This window comes from Hemicordylus capensis, chromosome 2 (assembly GCF_027244095.1).
Source record: "Hemicordylus capensis ecotype Gifberg chromosome 2, rHemCap1.1.pri, whole genome shotgun sequence".
NCBI lineage: Eukaryota > Metazoa > Chordata > Lepidosauria > Squamata > Cordylidae > Hemicordylus > Hemicordylus capensis.
In genome coordinates, this window is record NC_069658.1 from 107,006,312 (window position 1) to 107,032,526 (window position 26,215).

General features: G+C 43.1%; 1 protein-coding gene and 1 non-coding gene across 3 annotated transcripts in view; one reads left to right on the forward strand and one right to left on the reverse strand.

Annotated features, from left to right (window-relative positions):
* Positions 1-8,936: 8,936 nt before the first annotated feature.
* On the reverse strand, positions 8,937-9,008 carry TRNAH-GUG (transfer RNA histidin (anticodon GUG)). Its single transcript has one exon. It is a non-coding gene; the product is annotated as a tRNA-His (tRNA).
* A 2,119-nt stretch (positions 9,009-11,127) lies between these two features.
* Positions 11,128-26,215, forward strand: part of PTAR1 (protein prenyltransferase alpha subunit repeat containing 1) — a 54,844-nt gene continuing 39,756 nt past the window's right edge. Inside the window, exons 1-2 of one of the 2 annotated variants that reach the window (XM_053295703.1) lie at positions 11,128-11,342; positions 19,392-19,561. In XM_053295703.1, coding sequence (XP_053151678.1) covers positions 11,152-11,342; positions 19,392-19,561 — 361 coding nt within the window. In that variant the 5' untranslated portion in view covers positions 11,128-11,151. Of the gene's footprint in view, positions 11,343-11,471; positions 11,860-19,391; positions 19,562-26,215 lie in introns of those variants that run through there. The other variant, XM_053295704.1, reaches the window with a different exon arrangement.

A 26,215-nucleotide genomic window follows, 5' to 3' on the forward strand; every position in this document is an offset into this window, starting at 1 on the left:
GGTTTCAGTTCAAGCAAACACACACGGGGCAGTTTCTTAACTCCACTGCTGGCGTTAGCAGCACTCCATCTTTCTTTCTAGTCTCTGGCCTTCAGCTGCAAAAATCAAGTTTAGAAAGCAGTGAAGTTCCTTCACTTCAATGGTGAAGTTAGAGGCTCTCTCTCCAGGCTCTAGCCTACAGCAGCAAAAATCAAAATTAAAAAGCAGTGGAGTTCCTTCACTTCACAGCTGGAGTTAGCAGTACTCCATCTCCTGTTTGGAGCACAGGTCATGCAGCAGAAGCAGACCCTTCAGAGGCAGACCTGCTGCTGCCATTGTCATCTTCTTCTTCCTCCTCAACTAGGGAAAGTGCAGGTTTCACTTTCTGGTGATTATTCCATAGCTGTGGTGATGGGTATAGCTACTTTTGCAAAGCAGCTGTTGATGGTGCTTTGCTTGGTCTTTCTTTGAAGACTCGTATCCTAATAGGGTTGCTCCATCAGGGAATCAAGTTCAAACACTTTGTCCACCAAGGCAGTCCTCAGCTGCAGGATCTCAAAGATTCCCTTTGTGGTGAAGGGCTTGGGAAACGTCTTTTCCTCTTTCTCCTTCTTCACTCTCAGGAGCTGCCTGGATGATATCCTCCAATTCTTGCTCTGTGAGCTCCTCCTGATGGAACTGGATAAGTTACTTCACCTCATGTAGCTCAATGTCTTCCAGGCCTTCTCCACCAAGGTTGGTGATCTGCTCCACCACATCAGCTACAGAGGAAATGGCTGCATCAGATGAAGAGGTGACTGCCCCAGGCCACAGCTTCTTCCACAGCTTCTTCTTGCAGAGATCAGATTTGTGGGATTTGATCTCTGCAAGGGATGCTGTGATGTTCTCAACCCAGTCTGCAATGCTATAGCTCCTCCAGCAATCGCTGACTAACAGAGAGGGATTGGCTTCCATGAGATCTAGCATCGTCCTGAAGGTGCAGAGAGTGGAGTAGGACTTGAAGGTTGCAATCAGACCTTGGTCCATTGGTTGGATCGAGGAGGTGGTGTTGGGCAGCAAGAAGGCAATCTTTAGATTCAGGTATGTGAACTGCAGGGCCTCAGGATGGCCAGGGGCATTGTTGAGCAGTAGGAGGACTCTTTAGTCAGGTTCTTAGAGGCCGGATATCTCTGCACCTCATGCAGAAAGCAGTTGTTCACCCAGTCAGAGACACCCGTGCTCTCCTGTTGGCTCTCCAGAAGACGGGGAGCTGTTTTTTATTCTTCCGTTTCAGGATACGAGGGTTCTGTGCTCAGTGCAGGAGCATGGGCTTGACCACCCAGTCCCTTGCAGCATTGCCACACAACAGCAGAGTGAGGCGGTCCTTGGCTGCCTTGAAACCCAGAGCAGTTCTTTGTGGATGAAGGAGTGGGATGGCATCTGCTTCCAAAACAGGCCTGTCTCATCAGCACTGCTCTGGCCTGTACCCTCCAGACTCAATCAGCTGCTGGAACTCAGGCTGGATATCTTTGTGCTGCCTCATGGTCCACTTATTCTACTTCCCCTGCCACCTTGACGTTGTGGAGGCTGAAGCAGTGCTTGAATCTTTCAAACCAGTCTTTGCTTGCCTGGAAACTGCACTCAGTGCCTTCATATGTTCCCACTACTTGACAGGCTTCCACCACAAACCGCCTGTAGAACTGCAGGGCTTTCTTACGGATTACTGGTCCACTCAGTGGCATGTTTCTCTGGGCTTGGTCCTTCATCCACAGGCTGAGGCCTTTCCCATCCATTCCATATGGGGATTGTGGGGATGGAATGCCACCTTGAGACTCTGAGACATGCTGGACACCACATTTGCATGGATACTGGCTTTGCTTTTAGATGGAGTTGACTCATTGATGCCATAATGGCATGCAATCGATGCTGTGCTATCTCCATGAGCCAACATGTCCAGCAGCTTTACCTTCTCGCTCAAGGGCAACAATTTGCAAGACCTTTTGCCACTCTCCTCAACAGAGCTCTCTGTTGAACTCTTGCTCACTATGACTGTGGAGGAAGAAAAAATTTGCACAACGATGTACAGTACAGTAAAGTAATTGTGCCGGACAACCCCCACCACCCCGCAAAAAAGAAAAACTGATAAAGGACAGGACAGGAACTGATAATTAAAATCAATTTAGAATGGATGCTTAAAATCAATTTTCAGTGGATATAGTACAGTATTTAAAATCAGTTTTCAATTGACACTTAAAATCAAATTCTGTGGGTACTGTACAGTACACTATGTACTTAAAATGAAATGTAATGGATAATTAATTTTATTGATATTCAAATTAACTAGAGTTATATAGTACAGTATTATAAATAATTACCAAGATTAAAATTAAATTTTTAAAATAGAATTTAATAAAAATTAAAATTAAACTTATTAAAGTGATACATTACTGTAATTAGCATCTTAACAGGACTGCACAATACTGCAAGAGGCTCCTCCAAGAATCTGCACAGGGATGGCTGAAGAAAGGCTCCACACAAAAACACAAAAAGCCTCCAAAAGCTCTAGAGCAGGCTCCCCCAAACTGCGGCCCTCCAGATGTTGCTGAACTACAACTTCCAGCATACCCAGCCACAAAAAATTGTGTCTAGGGATGCTGGGAGTTGTAGTTCAGCAACATCTGGAGGGCCGCAGTTTGGGGAAGCCTGCTCTAGAGCAATGGCTCCTAAAGGCTCTCAATAGCACCCTGAAGAGACCAAAGGCTACCCAAGGCTGCCAAGTACTCTCAAATCTATCTTTTTAAAGTAGAAAACATTCCAAAACAACACACCACATAACTCCTCCTTCCTCCCCAAACTCCTCTCGCTACTCAGGAGCACATGCAGAAAGAGCACAACCATATATGGACAGATCCATGTGCCAATGACAGTGAATAGGTGAGACTTGTCTACTGCGGAGACAAAGGTCAGGTATATATTTTCTAACCGCACATATGTGGTAGAGGTGGGCAAAGAACCGCCTGGCCTGGTTCAGTTCGAGTCCAAACTGGATTTGAACCTGACCAGACCAGTTCAGTCTTGTACCCCTTGAACCCCGTCCCTGGTCCGGTCCGGGGGGGTTGTGATTTTTTTGGGGGGGTTACCTTCTCTCCCCTCCGGGGCAGTTCCTTGGGGCAGCAGTGTGTGTGTATGCAGAGGTTCCCCCTCCCCCGCCGGCTTTCAAAATGCCCCCTTTGGGCCGTTTCAGCCTGTTTTTGCGGCCCATTTGGGCCTTCCTAAAGTGGCGTGGCAGCCTAAATGGCGGCCACCATGCATGTGCAAATGGCCTCTGTGAGGCCTGGCATGGCCCAGGACCTCGCAGAGACCATTTGTGCATGCACAGCAGCCATTTCAAACCCCCCCCCCATGGCCACAAAAAATGGCCACCACCCGTGTGCAAATGGTCTCTGCAAGGTCCTGGGCCATGCCAGGGCTTGCAGAGGCCATTTGTGCATGCGTGGCGGACGCCATTTTGGCCGCCGCAACACTTTAGGAAGGCCTGAATGGGTCGAAAAAATGGACTGAAAAGGCCCGAAGGGGGGCATTTTGAAGGCTGATGGGGGGAGGGGGAACCTTCATAGACCCCCCCCCGCCATCCCAAGGAACTCCACTGGAGGGGAGAGGTTAACTCCCCCCCAAATAAAATTGCAAACTGGTCGGGGGGGGGAGGTGTTCGGTTCCGGTCCAGATGGAACCCGGCGGGGATTCGACCCTGAACACCCGAACCAAACCCCGGACCATTAAATCCCCAGACTAGTTCACACATCCCTAATATGTGGAACTACGAATAATGGAGGCCACCTGTACTGCTTTTCAACAGAAGTTCTCAAAGTGATTTACATGGAAAAATAATAACTAAAGATGGTTTTCCTGTCAGGCTCACAATCTAAAAATAAACATAAGGTAAACTCCAGCAACAACTACTGGAGGGATGCTGTGCTGGGGCTGGATAGGAACAGAACTGAGTGCTGTTCTACAAATAAGCTGAAATGATGTGTGGCAAGGGCAAGAACAGACACAGTGTTAGGTTTTGATCATGAGATGATGCTAGCACAAAGATGAAGATCAGAGACCACAGTGTCACAAAAATGCCAAACTATATGAAAGACTCAGCTCATAATCAAGACAGAGCTTGCAGAATGTGAAGAAAACACTTTTTAAAAGAATGGAAGTAATCAAGCTCCCAAGAAAATAAGAGAAACAACGGAGAAAATTCACATGGTAAATGGAGTGCAAAAATGGGATTTACCCCAAAGAACAAGAAAATGCTTGATAAAATGAACAAGAAAGAGAAAGGAAAGAATAAATAAAGACAATAAATGAAATGACTCATCCTAAAGTACAGAGAGTCACCTGAGACAAACCTTTACCAAACAAACAAAGGGGAGTATGCAGAAGACTGGAGACAAATTTAAATTGTGTGTAAATTAAAAAGGTAGCCAAAAAATAATTTTCTATCATATACAATGCAAAAACATCTGCAAATACTGAAACGTAATACTTAGGTCAATGTCATTATTAGTACCAGGGGTTCCCTGCTTATACATCCACTTTTGTTCGATTTTCCGGGTAGGACAAATAATAATAACTAGCTGACCCGTGCGGCCGCCGCCGCCCTGCGGGGGCCGAGTGTGGCCGCCGCCGCCTCGCCTCCGCGGCCGGGCCCGGCCAGTCCCGCCGCCTCGCCTCCACGTCCGGGCCAGTCCCACCGCCTCGCTTCCGCGGCCGGGCCCGGCCAGGCCAGGCTACCTCTCTCTCTCCTCCCGCCCCCGTCTCCGGCGGGGCAGAGTGTGGCCGCCGCTGCCAGCGGGCCTGGCCGGCCCCAGAGTGCCGCCATCAGGCCCGCCGCCTCGCCTCCGCGGCTGGGCCCGGCCCCGCCGCCTCGCTGGGCCCCGCCGCCTTGCCCCGCCTCGCTGGGCCCGCCGCTCGCTGGGCCCCGCCACCACGGCCTGGCCCGCCGCCATCGCGCTGGGCCCGCCGCCTCGCCCCGGGGCCGCCGCCACCTTGCTGGCGGCGGCCCTGGGCCCGCCGCCTTGCCTCCGCAGCCGCCCAGCAAGCGAATTCTCCTGGGTGTGCTGCCAGCCAATCAGGCGCCCCCTGCAGCCCAGCCAATCAGCTGGGCTGCCGGGACGCATTTCTCCTGGGCACACCCAGGAGAATTATATATATTAATAATAATAATAATAATAATAATAATAATAATAATAATAAATCAGTTCCTCTCTGATGTTAACCCCAAAACCACTTTTAAGGTAGCAAAATTTTATGCTACAGTGTCTGCTATAAGAAAGCAGCAGATTAATTATTTAATTAATTGTATACAGAAGTTATAACGATGGTTTGGGGGTTATTGCACAGGATTGGTTGCTAATAGTATCTTATAGATGTTATGTTATGGATATATTTATATGCTATGTCTGAATAAGAGAGAAAGAGAGGTTGTTGTTTCTATTGGCTGCTCTGGCTGTAAGAAATGAATTGATTGATTATTACTGGGGGAACAATGTAACATAAGGGACAACAATGGAGTATTTTCCTAAATTTCAGAATTCATTGTATTTTCAACTGTTACTCATACACTACCTGTAAAGGGAGGGTGTGTGTGTGTGGGGGGGGGGAACCAGGGCTCTAACTGTTATAGTTTCCCAAAAAAGTACTCTAAAGTTAGCTGAAAACTGCAATCTTGGAAAGAGACTGAAAATGCACCATTATTGGCTGATGTGATTATGACATCATTTTCCTGTTCTGCTCTAGAACAGAGATACTACAGCTTATTCTGCTGGGTTTTCTCAGCCTTCTTTGCTGCCAACTAACAGGCCTCAAAATTATTAAGGTGCGAAATTACATGGCGGATGGGGTGGGGGATGGAGTGGGGGATTCATCCAACTTTACTACCATTTACTAGTAATTTACAAGTAATGAGGTTGCAGCTGATTTGCGTGGGATACTACTGGGGTTGGGGAACTGAGGAACTCTGACTTTCTGATACTGTAGGCCTTTGGTGTGTGAAGGCGGTGGCAGCTCTGATTTGGGGGGATATTGGAGAGGGGCTGAGGAACTCTTTCTCTATCATTATTTCTAGTGATCCTGGGGGTGGGGTTGGATGTGGGGGGAGCAGTAGACAAGTAGACAATTTATGGGGAAGAGGGACTGAGGAACTCTCTCTGATACACTGAATTACTATTCAATATATAAAGGCTGCAGTGGTTAATTTCCAAAAGAGAACTCCCCGGACCTACTTGGAACCCAAAACCATCTTTATCTGGAAGGAATTGTCCCCAACCCCACCCACATATGAGGAAATGGCTAAGATTAGTCAGTGCTGGGGGAATGCACTTTGCTCATGCTCAGAAAACACCCTACGATTACCTGACATAATCCATACTTAACAATAGTTACATGAGAGTAAATTTCATTGGACTCTCATGTAATTCTAGGACTTAATTCTAAATAGACATGCATAGGAGGATGCTTCATGTGTGAGAAGGGGCAAAGACTGCAAAAGCAAAATGATTGTGGGAGAATAAGGCTTGGTAGTTGGTGATGAGAATATGCAGAGGTGGGATATTATGATCTCTCCCTGTGTGCTTTAAAAAAAAAAGGATTCTTTGATTTTATTGGATTTTGATCAGTTTTTCAGTTTGGGTCTGCGATTGCATCCTACTTACTGGCATTTTTAGCCTACTTCCCAGCAGGCTTATGAGATCACCCAGCATTCTGTGTGTGTCCATGTGTCCCCCATCAACTTCGCAATGCCTGGACAAATATGAACCAAATCGGATACAGTTGCCCAGACATAGGGACAATTCAAGGGCATAGTTTGTGATGATGTCATCTATCCTGATTCAAGATGGCAGACACGTAAACGTTTGAGGCATAAGTGGGCTAACCTGTGAACTGCCTGATTTGAACCAAATTTGCTACAGCTGTAGCGACACATAGGAATGCCCAAATGGTGTAGTTTGTGATTATGTGAACCACCCTGATTCAAGATGGTGGACACGTAAACTATTGTCGCGCAAGTAGACTAACTTGCGAACTGCATAACCAATTTCAACGTCCAGAACGTACAAGTGATATATAGTACTGTTGTGCAAGAGTACAGAAAAAAATACACTGGGGAAAAATTGCGTGGAAAGGAAAGAAGTGACAGAAAGCATACATAGATGCTGTGAGATGGGAAAAATTGTTCAGTGGGAAATCTGTGTTGTTAACATATCAGGATTAAGTCACTGTTAGTACAAATGAGTTAAAAAAAATATTTTTCTCCCCAACATTATGTTATGCATATTTTATTGGACAATGTTATTTGCTTTATTTTACTTCAGAACTGCTGGCCTCAGGGCTTTTGCCACCCTCCAACCTTGTACCTCACAAGGGAACATAGGAACATAGGAAACTGCCATATACTGAGTCAGACCATTGGTCTATCTAGCTCAGTATTGTCTTCACAGACTGGCAGCGGCTTCTCCAAGGTTGCAGGCAGGAATCTCTCTCAGCCCTATCACACAAGTATTAAAAAGAGAACACCCGGACTACTTGAGAGATTTGTTATTCACACTTAAAAAATGGAAGGTTGAACCGGATCTATTTAAAGGATCCTCCTCAGTTAAGCAGCTAAGGAAAACAATTTATGGAGAGATTCTAGAAGTGGGTTTCTTAAAACCTGATTTAGAACGTAAACGCTACAAACACCGCACTTCACAGTACTTGTTGCAACCCGATCACCCTATCGCTCTCTTTACGGAGAAAAAAGTCCCTTTCCATTTATGGGAAACAAGGTGGCGCTTATACCATCAAGTACTACCACTTAATGCGGCTAAACCATGGCTCCCAGAGGACCAGCAAGAGTGCCCTAAAATCACCTGCAAACAGAAAGCTAGTGAGCTAGGTAAAACATTCAGGGAAACCCACTCACATTTCTTAAAAGAGTGTGTGGTAGCCAAAAGATTGTGGCAGGGAGTAAGCAAGCTGTTAGAGTGGCCTGATTTGGAAAAACAGACTTGGGAAGAACTAACATTGGGTTTGAGCGACAGAACCTCTTTTTGAGGTCCCAGAAAGAAACCTTCAAGGAAACAGGACAGAATGGGTGCCCTCATACTAGGGAATTGGAATGTTCCCCTCCTCGTAATCAGGTTAGTAAACCTGTACGTCATTTATGCAATGCTCCTGCATAGGAATAGGGAGGGAAGATGTGACCAAGAGGTTCACGCAGATGAGACAGTAAATCTCTTCTGGAAAAGTTTGTATGGTTATGTGCAAAAAGACAAGAGTATCTCTTCTAAACAGCAATGGGACAAATTGTGGAAATGGACGTCGGATGTAAACCACCCCCCCATTACCTGATGTGCCTTGAAATCCCCCACCCCCTAGTTACAGTACTACCTGCATATCAGGGGCGTAACGAGGCTGGAGTGGGCCCAGAGACAAAATTTTAAAATGGGCCCCTCGCTGATACACACACACTCACTTCACATTTGACTTGCCTTTGGGGGCCCCCTCGAGGCGTGGGGGCCCCCAGGCAGCCGCCTCCCCTTGCCTAATGGTAGTTACGCCCCTGCTGCATATACTTCATAACCTTGTGGGTTTCCAAATCCTTGTGTGTAAATCTTTGTAGATATATCATGTACAAACAACCACTCTATATATAATTGTGCTTTGGCAACGTACTGTATGCTTTGGTAGTTTGTTGGTTCAATAAAAAAATCTTGTCCTATTAAAAAAAAAAATCTTGTCCTATCTTGGAGAAGCCAGGGAGGGAACTTGAAACCTTCTGCTCTTCCCAGTGCAGCTCCATCCCCTGAGGGGAATATTTTACAGTGCTCACACATCAAGTCTCCCATTCAGATGCAACCAGGGCAGACCGACCCTGCTTAGCTATGGGGACAAGTCATGCTTGCTACCACAAGAGCAGCTCTCCTCTCCTAAAATTGCTCCTCTTCTGCCATGACTCGGATTCGAACCGAGGTTGCTGCGGCCACAACGCAGAGTACTAACCACTATACGATCACGGCAAGCTACTGGAGAAGGGGAAGAAGGAGCTGCTAAGTTCCTTGTAAGGGCCATATGGTCCAACATTTTTAACAGTTGCATGACAGGCAGATATTCAATAGATGCAACTTTACCTCACATATGGATAGAAGCAGTATCTGTTGATATTCTGCCTGTACTTTCAGCTGCATGACAGTCAGAACTTCAACTTCAACTGATGAAGTTCTAAACTCCAAATGTTGGGGAAACACCATTTCCAGCTGCTAGGCACAGAATAAGGACAGGAAGAAACTATCTTTGACTTCTTGTAACAGAATCCCCAGATTATTGCATGTTTAAGTGGGATGTGTGACTGGCTGGCATGGGCATGGCTACAGGGTAAGGCTGTCAGGGTGAGTATGACTATGGGGGCTATCTTCTGTCTCTGATGGGGTGTGTTAGGGGGGCAAAAAACAACAACAATCCAGCAGCACCTAAAAATTGTGGCCCCACAAAAGGGGGGGAAAGACCACCTCATGTCAGGGCGTATTTTTCTTCCATTGGTGGGGCAGCCTATCTTTAGCTACTCATAAGTCCCATTTATCCCAACTGAACTTGCTTCTTTATAGTAGTTTATAGTACTGAGCATACATGCAGCCCTATGCATACCTATTTATTTATTTACACAGTCAGACAGGTGTTATTGACTGGTTTGTTTTATATAGACATCGAGTCCTTCCCAAGGACCTGGGATGGCTAAATTTTATTATCAATACTGTTGCTGTTATTATAGATATCGTCGCAGAATATAGGCTGAGGTGCTCTTCATTATTTATTATTATTATTATTATTATTTTACATTTTATACCCTGCTCTTCCTCCAAGGAGCCCAGAGCAGAGTACTATATACTTAGGTTTCTCCTCACAACAACCCTGTGAAGTAGGTTAGGCTGAGAAAGAAGTGACTGGCCCAGAGTCACCCAGCAAGTATCATGGCTGAATGGGGATTTGAACTCGGTTCTCCTCAGTCCTAGTCCAGCACTCTAACCACTACACCAAGCACTGGCTCTTGTCTCTTTACCTGAAAGGAAGAGGACTCTGAATTTAAGATGATCCCCTAATTTATAACATCAAAGAATTTGGAAAAAACCTAGTCTTTGATTCAGGATTCAGTACTTATTTGAAAGTAAGTCCAACTACTGGACTCAGTAGGTTTTGCTTCCAGATACATCTGCATGAAATGGATTCCATTTTGTATGTCCCACTCAACTGAATGGCACTTTTGGGATTTACTCCCTATAAATGAATATGCAGAGGATTGCAGCCTTGTTCGATGTCCGTACTAAAGCGAGTTCAGGATACTTAATGATAGACAACTTTAACCGAGACGCTTATCACGATGTATATTTAGGGCGGCAGCCTCAGATTCTCCAATGTAGCTAGCAAGTTGCTTTAGCTCTAGTAGCAACTCTGGTTCTGTTTATCAGTGGTCTGTAAAATGAAAATGGGAAGAGAACGGAAAGATTGTCAAAAGATAGAAGGAAGCAATAACCCCCCCAGGGGTGTAACTACCGTATAAAATAGGGCAAGGGGAGACAGTTGTCTGGGGGCCCACTGCCTTGGGGGGCCCCCAGAGGCAAGTCACATGACTGACTCCTCCAGCCGCGCACCCGCCCGGGCTTCCTTGTTGTATTCATTCTCCGAAATTGATGTGAGTGTTAAGACACCAGAACAGCATGTCTTTCTCTCATACCATTAAATGATTTGCATCGCGCACAATTTTATTTATTTGTTTGTTTGTTTATCTATGCTTTTTGTTACCACTATTCAGCCTCATTTAAGATTTCTTTACTTTATGAGCTGAGCTTCAGTGAGGTGGAGGCCCATTTTAAAATCTTGTCTCGGGGCCCACTCCAACCTTGCTACGCCCCTGAAACCCCCAAAGACTAGTGAAGAAGTTAAGCGGGAGTGTGCTGCGAGGAGGAAGGGAGAACAGACGGGCAGCAGCCGGGTTTCGACTGTCTCACTCGAGGCGCTACAGCCGAAGCTGCTGACTTTTTCCATTTCCCCCAGCAGCCGCTCTAACTCCACCCGGCCCGCCGGGCAAAAAGAAGAGGCGGCGCCTCCCTATTAGGTTATTCGGTTCCACAAGCTCTGTGCTCCGCCCCGCGGGGGCCGCTGACCCGGATGCGCTTTGCTTTCCCCGGCCTGCCTATGCGAGACGACGAGAGCGCCGCCGCTGCCGCCAGTAGCTGCAGCGGCGGCCAGCAGCGGAGACGGCGGCGACCGAAGATGGCCGAGTCCCCGGAGGAGGTGGCGGTGCTGGTGCAGCGGGTGGTGAAGGACATCAACAACGCCTTCAAGCGCAACCCCCACATGTGAGTGAACGAGTGAGCGAGCGCGTTAGGCACACCGGCGATATTAGCGGCGCGTCCTAGAACGCCGCGGGTCTGCTCTAGCTCCCCCGCGCTCCTTCTGGGGACCTCGAGAGTGCAAGGAGGCAGGATGCGACCCTCTTCTGTCCCAGGCCAGGGCCGACGGCGCCCGTAGGGCTTGGCTGAGTTGCTTGGAGCTCTGCAAAGTTGCTGCCTATTGAAGGAGATGCTGCTGCTAACTCCAGCTCTCCTCCCTCACCCTCTCTCAGTGCCCAACTTCTATCCCTCAGTGTGAAAGTAACTTAAAAACCCGGGAAGAGGGCGGATCTTCGAATTCCACCCATTAATAGAAGTGCAGCCTTTGCATAAAGTACTGTAATGTAATCTAATATGCCAGACGATGTGCTGAAGAAGCCAAGATTGAGTGAGGGCACTGTTCGAGTTTGGATGTAAAGCTTTAAAAAGTGTGTGGAAAATATCTTCTTCAGAGTCACAAACAGCACGGGAGTGTGGTGATGAGGTAATATAAGACTCTCTTCAAAGTTGAGTTGCCAGAGAGTCTCCCCCGACCCCATTCAAAAAAAAAAAAAAAAAGGTTCCTTATGCCACAACTAGGAAGGCAATCATGGTCTTATCAAATTATCTGTAAAAGGTTCATAGAGATTCTGGTGACAGATCTCAAAGCATCATAGTGTCATAGATTGAACAGTTTTGCAGTATTCCTTTTTTTGGAAGACTTTTCACACACTCGCCACTGAATCGTCACATCACCACTCCATAACAACAATTACCAGCCCAAATGGAGACATTGAGAAAAAGAACCATCTGGATTGTTAGCATAGATTCATTTTGTTTTCACTTGGAAAAAACTTTCACAAGATTGCATTTCAGATCAGTGATGGAGATGTGAATTGGTCTTCAGGTCTAAATTTTTAGGATCTTGCTTAAGAAGATTAATTTGGTTAACCTCTTGTGAGAAAAGATGTTTATATCCTCTGTTTTAAAAATCAACATTCTTAGGTCAGCATGCTGAAGAATCTGAGTTCAGAATGCTGTGAAAACTGATACAAGGAAACAACACTATCACCATCTTTAGTGATTTTTTGTTTTAATTCTTTAATAATTATTGAGGACCACCATACATTAAAGATGAGTGGCAGTGTCTATTTCTCTACCTTATGTCTTCAAGGTGACCACCATAACAGGAGGTGGGGAAATACGCATGTCTGAAAGTAAGCACTAAAAATGCATAGTTGCAAGATTTGACAGGCAAATTGTTAAAGCATATCTTGAAATAAGTGCTTCTCCACATGTTATTGCTACACAGACATGAGATAGATAATTGGAAGCTTCTCTCCTATAATGTGTTAAGTGCTCTGTTAACTCTAGTTTTATTTTAATTTGTATATACAACTCTTAGAGATGACTGTAATGTCCATCACATTTGAAGCCTTTGCTAGTTTTTACAGTGTTAAACTTACAGGGTTTACATTATCCCATTGCTGGAAGTCCTACTTAGAGATTTAATTAATAATCCACAATCACTTTGTGGCGCCTCTTTAAAAGCAGTGCATTCTTGTGTGCTCTGCATTGCTGGATTGGGGCTTGAAAAAACATGGAATAAATAAGACAGAAAAGTGTTATCTTCTCGTTTGCAACTGACTGACTTGCATTGTGCTTTTGATGTCATTTTGGTTTTCATCAGGCATGTGTCTCAAGGGCAGGGGCAGCTCGTGAACTCTCCTCCGGCGGGGCGGCGGGGGGGGGGCTTCTTTAAGGTAAACGGAGCCAGTGCTCCATGCCACCCATCGCCCCCACCACTCACCTGGCCGCTGGTGGGGCCTCGCCTCCGCAGGAGCCAGGTGAGTGGCAGAGGCGATTCCCCGCCGCGGGGGGCTGCTGGGCGGCATGGAGCACTGGCTCCGTTTACCTTAAAGAAGCTGCCCGCCCCCTCCCCCCTGGAGGAGAGTTCACGAGCTGCCCCTGCTCAGGGGTCCTTGGAGGAGAAATGGGATATAAATGTAGCAAATAAATAAATCTTATTGTTCGTCTGGGCTGATATGACAATGAATAGAGGTGGTAAAAGCAAACTTACTTTAATTCAGTTACAGAGAGTAACACTGCTTTGAGAAATAGCCAAACCAACTGTGAACGGTCATTCCCTTTCTTGCCCATGAGCAAGGGGCAAATGGATACATGCTGTCCCCACCTTTTTTGGCTACCTTCCTGCTCATGCCATTCACATCCTGAAAGTAACAACTGGCCTCACTCCATATAAATGTATTGAATGCTCTCCCGTAACTTAATGTGGTGTGATTTTGATTTTCACTGGAGTCACATAAATGTTACCTGCATTGAAAGCAGATTATTCGTGATTGGGCAAATTCAGATGTAGCGCGAAACTTGGCTGAAGCTGAGCTCCATGTGACATCTCTCAGCCTTGGGAACGCGTGCCCTGCTCCAATCCCTGTACAAGCCTCTACTTCTTTTCCAGCTTATGATATGCAGCTTATGATTGGTTGTGATATGCGATCCCTCTGATCTCAGCATATCCTAACCTAGAAAGGGAGTAGAGGCTCACAAAGGGAGGGCGCGAGGTGGAGTGTACTCCTGGGAAAAAATGTAGGAAAAAATAAGACTCTGGCTTCATGCAAAAGCATACATTGCCTCATTGGTAAGGAAAGGTAATGCTGAGTCAGTACGTGGCAGACCTCACCTATCCAGTTCTTGATCCTGGATTAGCAAGATAACCTGGGATGTGTTAATGAAACCTGGTTGGCTGTAGTGGGAGAAGTGAATTTGTCCCAGGTTTGCCCACCAGGTTTCTCAGTAAAGCAGCAGCCTGGGTCTATTGGGAATACTATCTCCCTGGTCAGCTGCCTTGTATGGCGGTCACTAAACTTAAAGTATATGTTTCTGATGGTGGGCTCATGAGAGAGAATTGGGATTCTATTGGTACACTGCCCACTCTGCTGCTCAACCATCCCCCTGAGCCAGCAGGTGTGGTCTTGACGGTGATATTGAAGTCGTCCAGGCTGATGATCTTGGGGACTTAATAATACTCATTTTGAGGCCCTCTCATATGAAGCATATCAGGATTTTGTGGCCTCCATGGTACCCATAGATTTGTCGCAACTAATATCAGATTCCACACATGTGGCAAGTCTGGTGTTTTATACCAGACAAGGTGATGGTGATTCAGCGGGGCAGGGAGGGAATCGTAATGGTCCCTTTGTCATGGACAGGCTTGATAGGGTTTAGGTTGGTCCTGCTCTTGGATTCCCAGATGACGGATGATGTCTGGAGTGCCTTTGCTCAGCTGAGGCTGGAGAGTTAGCTATGCCCATTTCTGGGGGAAAAGCACATCTGACCACTGTTGCACATGTCCTAGCTACATCGAGATTCAATAATTGCAACACGCTCAGTGTATGGCTGTCTTTGAAAAGTACTCTGAAGGTCTGGATTAGCTTTTTAGATAATGAGACTCCATTTCTGTACCAGTTTCACTGGCACCCAGTTTCCCCCCCAAGTCCAATTCAGAGTGCTGGTTATCACATTTAAAGTCCTAAAGGGTCTTGGGCCAGGGTATTTTAAGGTTTGCCTCCCCACATGAGATACTGCTTTATCACTTGGATCCTTGGTAGAGGCCCTGCTCCACCAGTGGAAGCTTGGTTGGTGGGGACAAAGGGCAGGGCCTTCTCTGTGACAGCACCCAAGCTTTGGAACACCCTGCCCTGGGAAATCTATCACTGTGGCTTTCTGCCATCTCTTGAAGGCAGTTCTCTTCCAGCATGCTTTTTCTGTTGAATCCTGAATCTGCATGCTTTTGATCCTTTGATATGGTTTTTAGTTAGTTTGTTTTGTTTTTGCATTGCTGGTGGTTTTGTTGGTGTTTGTACTGATTTCTATTTAATAGTTATAAGCAACATTGGAGATACCATTTGTGGGACAGAAAGTGCAGGATAGAAATATTTTAATAAATAAAGCTAGAATCTTGGGAAGGCAATGTTCTTTAAATCGCAATACATGAGTAATGTGAAGGGAAACAATTGCATAAATGCTCCTGTTAGGTAAAGTTTTAAGTCTTAAAGAGGTCTTGTTTGAAAGCTGCAGCAGTGATCCTGTGCTCCCTGTGTTCTCCTTGGAGGTCAGGCTTCCTATATCCACCAACCCTTCAGGGGTGGCAGAAACAATTCTCTGTTGTTTGAGTGTAGCACCGAAAGGTGAGTGAGCTCTAGTTTTTGAACAAAATTCTTTTTGTGGGTTGAGATCAAACATAGCCATTCTTTCTCATTACGGGAGAGACATCGATGGGAACTGTGATGCTATTTCTGTTCAGTGGATGAAGGGTGACTTTATAAGTTGCATGGTTGAAAATACACATTTTATCACTGCATATGCACACCACAAGGGGCCATAGCCAGTCTTGGATTTCTGGCACATGTACCTTTGTGATAAACAAAGCCAGTGGCTTTTTAAGAAGGCAGTTTCTTTGAAGCACTGTTTTCAGAATGAACGAAGATGTTGTTCACACTGGGTCTGTTTGTGCTTGCTTTCAAGTAGGTTGCTTTAAGGGAAAGTAACTTTTTTTTATTCTGATTTTTGAAGCAGTTATAAATTAAACATTAAATTCATATTTTGACATGTTTTGCTCATTTATACTTTCTTGACTAAAGTGGGACAAACCACCTTGGCTCATGATGTTCTATTTTTAAATTTCCGCTTAATTTGTCAGATTCAGCGTGTAGTGTTCTTGGCCCTAACCCTACCATAGGCGTTCTGAAGCCAGTTCATCAAGTAACTTGTGTAGCAATGTAGCTTCTTGTTTGTGCTTTTTCCTTTTTTTTAATGAGATGTTTACTCCAGCAATTGTTCTAAATTGGAAAGGAAATGAATGCCTCCTCTGTGTCTGAACCACTGAAAAATGTTCACCTTCTTCAGTTCAAGCTGTTCCCCTGTCTAGGGTGTCCAAAGGTGCTGCAGAGTGCTTTGGGGGCACTACATTAATTCTTGCGTTAATTGGTCTAAGAAAGCCCTACTGAGGATGGAACTTCCTGTTGTCATGCATTGAAAAGACACGGTTGCCATCCCCATTCTGAATTGGTGACAGACTTTTAGAGAAAAGTACCGCACTGCAATCCTGTGCATGTTTACTCAGGAGTAAATCTCACTTCATTTAATGGGCTTGCTCTGAAGTAAATTAATATAGGTTGTCACCTTCCTTGTAAAGCTAACTTGTTTGCTTCAAGATGGGAATATATGTTTGTTTTGTGAAGGTACCAAATGGATGCCCTACACACTGTAAACAAGATTCTGCCTTCCCTATTGATTCAACTAGATGTGTTGTTTAGTCTTTCAGCCGGGACGTAACTACTATTAGGCAAGGGGAGGCAGCTGCCTGGGGGCCCCCACGCCTCTAAGGGCACCCCAGAGGCAAGTCACATGACTCCCCCAAACCCATAGAGCTTCCTTCATTATGATCCTTCCTTCATATTTCTTCTGTCGACCTGGCTAGTATCTCTCTCTCTGTCTCTCGACCCTCCCTCCCTGCCTCCCTCCTTGCCTCCCTTCTTGTGTGTGTGTATCAGCGAGGGGCCCATTTTAAAATTTTGTTTATGGGCCCACTCCAGCCTTGTTACGCCCCTGCTTTCAGCCTATTTTAACTTGCAGTCTGCTTCTTGCACAAATGCTTTTTGACCACAGGACTCCTTTCCCTGCATCTTATTATTATTTATTATTTATCATATTTTTATACCACCTGATATGTAAATCTTAAAATGAATAACAATGTTTACTTTGTGTCTTGTGCTCTGGACCAATTCTGGATGAGCAACAATAAGTTCTATGAATTCCACTTCATTTCTGTGGATTGCAGACTTTAGAAAAAAAGAAGCCCCAAATCTTTTCTGTTTGGCTTTGTTCGGAGGCCATCCTCCAGTTACCAATGCAGAGAGATAACCATTCTGGGTGCAGATTAAATGTGATGTCTCTAAGGGCTGGTACAAATGAAACTGTCTGACTGTAGCAGATTCTTGAAATGACTCCTAGTGATCTCCTCATTGTAATCCATTTGCAAGTGTGCTGCTTACTTCACAAGTTGGACATATTCCTCCATATCTCAACAAACCTTGGAAAGTTGCAACTGCAGATGCCTTATTTGACTGGTTGCTTGCCTGCCATGACTTGTTAAAACAGCATTGGTCTTCTATTCTGTGGAGTAATTGGCAAATTTATTGTTCTAACATACACACTTTGGATTTAGATATGTAAGGATCTTGTATCAATGGGCAAAAAGAACTCTAGATTTAGAATAAAGCATTTTTCTAATGCTTTGCAAAGTGATTTTGTGACTGTTAAAAGCATTGTGACCTCTAATATTGCTTGACATTGTAATCCTAAAATGTTTTTTCTCATTACATTTTGATAATTAACCAGTACTCAAACTCCACTTCTGGGCAACCCTGAATAATTTTCTTTTAATCCCACTCATACCATTGTGTCATGAGCCATTTGCCTTGCCCCTCTTTCTGGCAGCACAAGCCATGGCAATTTCTTATACGGAGGCTGTATAGTGCTGGTTGTTGTATGGACACACTCTCTCTCACACTATTGTTCATGCTACCCATAATATCATCGCATTGCACAATATAGTGTTCACAGAATTGAGGCTGGTTGTATGTTGTGGTTAGAGTGTTCGACTAGGAATGGGGAGACCCTAGTTCACATCCCTTTTCAGCCCTGAAAGTTGAAACTCACTGGGTGACTCTGGGCCAGCCACTTGTCTCTCAGCCTAACCTACCTCACAGGGTTGTTGTGGGGATAAACTTAGCCATGTACATCATTCTGGGTTCTTTGGACGAAGAGCGGGATATAAATGTAAAGTAAATGTTGCCCATCACAATGCTGCTACAGTACAGTTTGCATTATACTATGTTGACATGACTCAGTTTCCAGATAGTCAACCAATCAATCAATTAATCATTTTATTTACAGCTGTAAGACAAACAAAAGTTTCCAGATATTAAGTTCTCCCTCTTAACAGTTTCTTTCCCAGCTGACCAACTGTTGCATTCTCGTTAAATTTTAGAAGGGCCAGTGAGCCGCTGTGATGTACAGGCTATACTACTGGACTTGGACAAGGTTCAGATTCCCACTCAACTGCAAAGCTTATTGGGTGACATTGGGCTAGGCACTGTCTGTCCGCCTAACTCGGGAGGATACAATTAGGAAAGAGACCATTTATGCCAGCCAGAACTCCTTGGAGGGAGGGTGGAATGAAAAAAACAAACATAATAATTGTTGAAATGCTCTGTAGTTGAGAATTTTTGTGTTCAACTACTTGGTTTTGTGTGCGCAGGATCTGGCATGCTTAAAATTGCTCCCCCCTGGATTAAAAAAAAAGTTTTATGTTGTCAAACTAAATAAATGGGTGTAAGGGTTTTGCTGCATATAAACCAGTAGATTTCCATGACAAGCTAATGAGGCAAATAGTGAGCTGTGTTCTGTATCTGCATATAGCACTGGAGGAAGAGATCTCTTAAGTTGCAATGCTAAGCACATTTACCAGGAAATTAATCCTATTGACCTCAGCGAAGCTTACTTCCAAGTAAACACACATAGGATATGCAAGACGGGTTGACCAAAGCATGCATCCCAGGTTAACCCACATGTTAGAAAGTGTATGCCTGTTAAAGATAGATGTTTTATTTACAATGTCAGTTTACTATTCAGTCTTATTTATAGTTTTTTCAGAAAAGATTGAATACAGTGTGGGTTGCTCTCAAGTAAGTATATGTCAGATTACAGCCTTAATTGCATAAAAGCAGATAGTCAGGTTGGATGTTTCCATACTGGAATTCTAGCAAGAACCAGATAGGCAGGACTGAAGGAAGAAACTCAGAAATAAGTTTGTATGGGATGACAGGAGAGGAAGAAGATTAGCTAAGTGAGAGAAACTGGCAGACTTAACTTATACTATGACAAATAAAGTAGTACAAACAGGAAAATAGTTGTTTAATTATATTTTTACTTTCGTCCTTTTTTGTTGTTTAGAGATGAAATTGGATTAATTCCCTGTCCTGAAGCCAGATATAACCGAAGCCCTATTGTCCTGGTAGAAAACAAACTTGGAGTAGAAAGCTGGTGTGTCAAATTTCTTTTGCCATATGTGCATAACAAGCTCCTCCACTATAGACAGAGAAAGCAATGGCTCAACAAAGAAGGTAAGTCACTTTGTTAAAATGTGTGATGTTTAGATAGTACGTAGAGTGTGGTACAACACAGAGACTCATAAAACTACTTGTAACAGTGGAATTTCCTGGATACGTAGAAACTATTTAATTAATCTCTTGCTGTTGCTTTTTTAAAAAGTTATGCATCTAATTTCATTCATGTTATCACCATGGTTTTTCTGTAAAACTAACAATTGGATCCAATGTTTTTGCTCCTTTGCCAGAAGGACCCCTTCTGCGAGCAAAACTCTTCTGTGAATGGAAGCTCCTTCTATTCTTGATATGGAAACTTTGGATCTAACCCAATGCTATTGTTTGAAGATGTATTTAAACAGCTGTGGACTTAATGTGAATACCTGTCTCTGTGTGTTCGGAGCTGTGTGTTCGGTAGCTTTTAGGAATGGAGTGCCTGTTTTAGCTAGGAAAGCTAGTACAATGTTGCAGAGAGTATACAATGTATTGGAGTTGCAGAGCGCACTCGCTTCTAGAGTGTTCAATAGAAAGGAAATTGGTTTATGTTGAAAAGGTCCTATATGTACTTGACATCTCCAGTTTAAAATATCTTGGGTAGCAAGAGGTCTGCCTTTGGAGAGCTGCTGCCAATCAGAGTAGACAGTACTTGCTATCAGGACCAACCTTTTGACTGCTTAAAGAAGTTTCATGTGTTCATCAAAGTCAGCCAGTACCCCCAACACCTGAGATATTAGTATTTGCTTCTGGAGTCTCACCTCTGCAGCATGCCAAGACACATTATAGGACGGCTCACCACAAAATCCAGACTTCGGATCTAACCTTCACTATTCATTTTTGTTGAAATTGACTCCCATTTTGCTAAATGCCCTTTGGTTCATAGTAAATTATATATTTGGTTCAGATACAATGGTTGTTGTACACCTCCCAGAGCATTTAGATAGGGTGGTATAGAAAAGTAATAAATAAAAAAAGAACAAACCATTATTAAATCATGGTTTCACATTACTAGTATGGTCCTTGTGCTCATCAATTCCCCCTCCCCTAAATGTGCAAAGGTAGAACATTTGCTGATTCTAATCCGTTTATCAGTTTATATTGAAATTTGTTGTTGTGTCCGAGTCCAGAAAATAATTTTGTTCTAATCACAGTTTGTGAACAAGCCAGGCTGTTAAACTGAGATCTATAGCTGGAGGGCATGAACCCAAGACTCTTGCTATTAACACTAAACCACGGTTTAATCATAGTTCTGTGTGACACCTGAACCCAGTCAGTATTTCCAAATGTGCTGTTTCCAATTCATTTTAAACGTGAAATATTAGGATGTTAGTTCAAGTGCTTGTTTTAATGTTCCAAATTAAACAGATTGCTTTTTCTGCTCTATCCTAAAATTGTCAGATGTAAATATAAATTTCCATACTCTGGTAACTAGAATTAGCTAGCTGTAGCATAGTGACAAGGTTTAGCTTTCTAGTGCCGGGTTCCTTAACCTTGGGCCCCCAGATGTTGTTGGACTACAACTCCCAGAATCCCCAGCCCCAAAGGCCATGTCTGTGGAACCTGGGAGTTGTAGTCAAGCAACATCTGGGGGCCCAAGGTTAAGGAACCCTGTTCTAGTGCAAATCTAACACGTTTAGAATAAACATTTTAGGTGTTCTATCGTATGATGAGAACCTGAATGTTGCTGTTAACGTACAGGTGGACCTTGTCACACATGATCCTGAAAACCGTGGTTTTGCGTATCTGCGGTCGGGCAGTGGAAATCAACCTCAGTATATGCGGGTGCAAAAAGGGTTTAAATTCGGGGGTTTAAATTCATCCATCGGGGTGGCAGCCTTAAAACCCTTCTGTTTGGCCTGGCCTTTCAGGGCTTTAAATTAATTTTAATTGTTCTAATCTTAACCTGGTTTTCAGGGTTTTAATTGTTCTGATAGTTTGTTTTTTAAGATGTTTTTAAATTGGTGTTTATATTTGTATTTCTGTTTTAATTGTTTTTAATGATTTCTGTTTTAAATGTAAACCGCCCTGAGCCATTTTGGAAGGGTGGTATATCAATCAATCAATCAAATAAATAAATAAATAATCCATGTATCCGTGGTTCCAGGGTGGCCAGAAATAATCTCCAAAGTCATTTCCAGCCACCATTTGATCAAAGGAGCATGTTTGTGGCTCTTAGTTTAAAACAAAAAATCTCAGCAATTTTTCATGGAAAACCAATGGAATTCGGAGTTTGGTGGGCCATTGCATGTTTTGCCCTCCAGGAACCTAAGTTCTTGATAACACTAAGTTATTATCTTTACCTTGGCTATAGTACTCAGATTCTCCATGCTTTCTCAGGTCTGAGTACTTACTCTATCAAAAAAAGCTGGATAATATTTTAATTTCATTTTATTTTATATATTTCTATATTGCCCCAAACTTGTGTCTCTGGACAGTTTACAATTAAAATCATTTAAAACATTAAATCAATTAACAATTAAAATCATTTGAATCATTTAAAACCCAGTATTAAAAATTAAAAGCATAAATCTAATTAAAAACCTGGGTGAATAAATGTGCCTTTTAAAAAAGTTGCCAGAGATGGAGAGGCTCTTCTTTCAACAGGGAGCACATTCCAAAGTCCAGGAGCTGTAGTGGAGAAGGCCCTTTTCCGGGATTTTGTATCCGATTCGGATCCTATCTATATTTCGTAGAATTTAGTTCCATTAATTTCAATTGCACTCTAGGCCAAACTTGAATTTACACACAGATACATATGGATAATATTACCCTGATACAGGAAAAGCCACTTCTGGAGGGCAGTTTCTCGTGAAGGCAGATCTGGACCCAGTTACCTATGCCTTAGTCATGTCATGGCTGGATTACTGTAACACACTCTATGTGGGTCTGCCCTTGAGTGGTATTAGGAAACTGTAGCTAGTGCATAATGCAGCAGCTAGGATTTTACCTGGAGCTGCCTGTTGGGACTAGATTGCACCCATTCTGAAAGAGCTGCACTGGCTACCTACCAGTTTCTTTCCAGGTACGATTCATGGTGTTCATTTTGACCTTTAAATATACAGTTTGGGCACTGTATATTAGGACTGCCTGCTCCTTAAGGGTGCACTTGAAAAGGTCATTTCTTTTCTGTCCTCTTGAAAAGATCATTGGAGGGGTTTCGGCTCCAGATGTTGAGGGTGAGGGAGGCTCAGCCTTCACAGTCATTGCCCCCTTTGGAATGCTCTCCCGACTGGCATTTGCATACTGTGCATCATCATAGGGCTTCATTTTAAAAGGCTCTTTAACTGCAAAACATTCAGTTCCATCTTGTTTTATATAGTTGTAGTGGTTTTTATCTGATACTTTGCATAAATCATGTTACAGAGATGAGAAAAATATGCATACTTATTGATGCAGTATTTACAGGTGAAACTCGGAAAATTAGAATATCGTGCAAAAGTCCATTAATTTCAGTAATGCAAATTAAAAGGTGAAACTGATATATGAGACAGACGCATTACATGCAAAGCGAGATAAGTCAAGCCTTAATTTGTTATAATTGTGATGATCATGGCGTACAGCTCATGAAAACCCCCAAATCCACAATCTCAGAAAATTAGAATATTACATGGAACCAAGAAGACAAGGATTGTAGAATAGAACAATATCGGACCTCTGAAAAGTATACAGTATACTGTGCTTGATTGGCCAGCAAATTTGCCTGACCTGACCCCATAGAGAATCTATGGGGCATTGCCAAGAGAAGGATGAGAGACATGAGACCAAACAATGCAGAATTGCTGAAGGCCGCTAATGAAGCATCCTGGTCTTCCATAATACCTCATCAGTGCCACAGGCTGATAGCATCCATGCCACACCGCACTGAGGCAGTAATTGCTGCAAAAGGGGCCCAAACCAAGTACTGAATACATATGTATGCTTATACTTTCCAGTGGTCCGATATTGTTCTATTCTTCAATCCTTGTCTTCTTGGTTCCATGTAATATTCTAATTTTCTGAGATTGTGGATTTGGGGTTTTCATGAGCTGTACGCCATGATCATCACAATTATAAGAAATTAAGGCTTGACTTATCTCGCTTTGCATATAATGCGTCTGTCTCATATATCAGTTTCACCTTTTAATTTGCATTACTGAAATTAATGGACTTTTGCACGATATTCTAATTTTCCGAGTTTCACCTGTATTTTTATTTTAACCCACCTTGTAATGGAGGCTCAAATAGGGATAGCTTCAGCTTTCAGGGGGCTCTCTGCAAACTGCCCTCCATGGATCCCTTCCTACCTAGCTCAGCCTCAAGAGAGAGTCAGTCTGCCATCACCGCATGAAGGCTGTGAGCAGAGAGGTCTGAGGGCCTTGAGTACTTGGCAGCTCCCTAACAAAATTGATCCCTGATTCCAGCCTTGGACTTAAGGAATTTTAAACCCTACTACATAAACATATTTTGAAAAACATAACCTCAGCTCAACAAGATTGAAATCCCCACTAAATGCACATTATTATACTTTGTTTATTCTTTTAGCCATCTGTCAGAGTTGTTATATTGTGCTCTCGATTTAGACTTCTATTCCCTAACTGATTTGCTGAACAACTTACTGTTATGAAAACTACTTTTCTTAAATATACAGTATGATTTTTATGAGATCACCCAGCAGTGTAATATCACAATGTCTGGACTAATATGAACCAAATTGGGTACACTTGTAGAGACACCTCAATGGAATAGTTTGATGATGGCATCTATCCCAGTTCAAGATGGTGGGCGCATAAACATTTGGGGCACAAGTGGGCTAACCTGTGAATCGTCTAACCAATTTGAACCAAATCTGCTATAGCTGTAGAGACATATAGGAACACCTCAAAGGTGTAGTTTGTGATTATGTCATCCACCCCAATTCAAGATGGTGGACATGTGAATGTTTAAGGCTGAAGTGGACTAACGTTAGGATGGTAATTATCAATTAAGATGATAAAGGAAAGTAGGCAGATTAGTTCTTAACAGAACAACTTGTCTTTTTAATGTATACTGGGGATTGAATTCAGAATCTAGGTGAAGTTTCTGCAAATTCCGAATAGTTCTACAAAAGAATAAGTGAATAATTGCTGATGCTGTTTGTAAGTGTTGGCTTTTGTTATTGTTAAGTACATTAACATCATATAAAGACCTTTTAATCATCTGTGGCTGTACTCTGGTCACATTGATTGACCTGGTTTTGAGTCATATAAACCATCTGATATGTAGAGGTAGTAATAGATGGTTCTGGCACAGATTTCTGCTCTCTTGCTTGGCATCTGATAATTAATTTGCTGGCAGGATCCCACAACAAGCAAGAACATTCTAATCCGCAAAAGATAATAAATGATTGTTGACTAGTGTGTCAGAAAAATAAGACTGGGATTAATCCTCCTTCTGTCATAAATCTTGTTTAATAAAATTGTTGTCCACAGCTGAACATTTGAATGAAAACACAAATGTTTGGGTAATTCTCAGCATGAGATAGTTTAAATGAGCTGTGTTTGTTTTGCATTTTGTAACTTTCATTCAGTAATGACTAGGTTTTATATAATACTGGCTGACAACAGGTTCCGTAAGGCTGTGCCATGGGGCTTCCTGTTTTGCCCAGCTCCAACCCTTCAAAGGCTACATTGGAGTTGTGCAAAATGGGTAGTTGTGCAAGCAGCCTTTCCACAGATTTCCCCATTGTCCTGAATGGGAAATTTGCAGAAGTGATGCTTGCACAACCACCCATCTTGTGCATCCTGCCTTAGATGTTGGCCACTTAATTTTTGTATTATAAGGTGTTCTAAAGTAGTGTTTTGGCATGATGATAATGTGCTGAAAACTCCCAGACCACATGGGATAGTTGATAACTATTGCAACTTTTTGGTATATTTTTCAGTTTAGACATAGGATTCTGTGTTATAACTGTTCTTTACTGTTCCTTTTTAATCAGGCATTTTAAAAAAAACTGGTGGTTTATGAACTTCTTGAGTTTTTCTTGAACTTTCATGGCTGCTTTTTCTTTTAATTATTCACTCTAGCTGGCTAACAGTACTCCAGATGGTTAATATAACTGTCAACATTTAATTGCCCTTGAAGATTTCCATTTGAAACGCACTGGGCAATTATGGTTTTTACTTTCCCAGAATGAAATATGTTCTATGAAACATCAGTTTGTGTCTTCTCTTTCGGATTCTGTTTCTGGTGCTTGTCCCTTTTTTTTACTAGCCCTATACCAGACATGCAATTTTGTAGTAGGTGACTAGAGAGTTAGATATACTCTTTTTTGTTCAAAGGCTTAATTTGGAGTTTCAATCGTGGTTTGTAATGCAGATATTTAGTGAACACTTAAGTTCAATTTGATTTTTCAGTTTGGTTTTAAGCCCACTTTTGTTCTAATCCTAACTCGGTTTGTTTGTTTGTTTGTTTGTTTGTTAAATTTATGCCCCACCCAAACTTACGTCTCTAAAACCTAATGTATAGGTTTTTTATTCCATTCTGACTGAAGTTATTGGTTTTCATTGTGTCATATGATATATGTTGGTTAGTCTACTTACTTGTCTTGTAATTTAATATGTAATGTTTCTATACTGTCCTTCTGCATATACTTTCCAAAGCAGTTTACAAAATGAAAATAAATAATAATATTAAAAACCAATTAAATTCAAACCATAA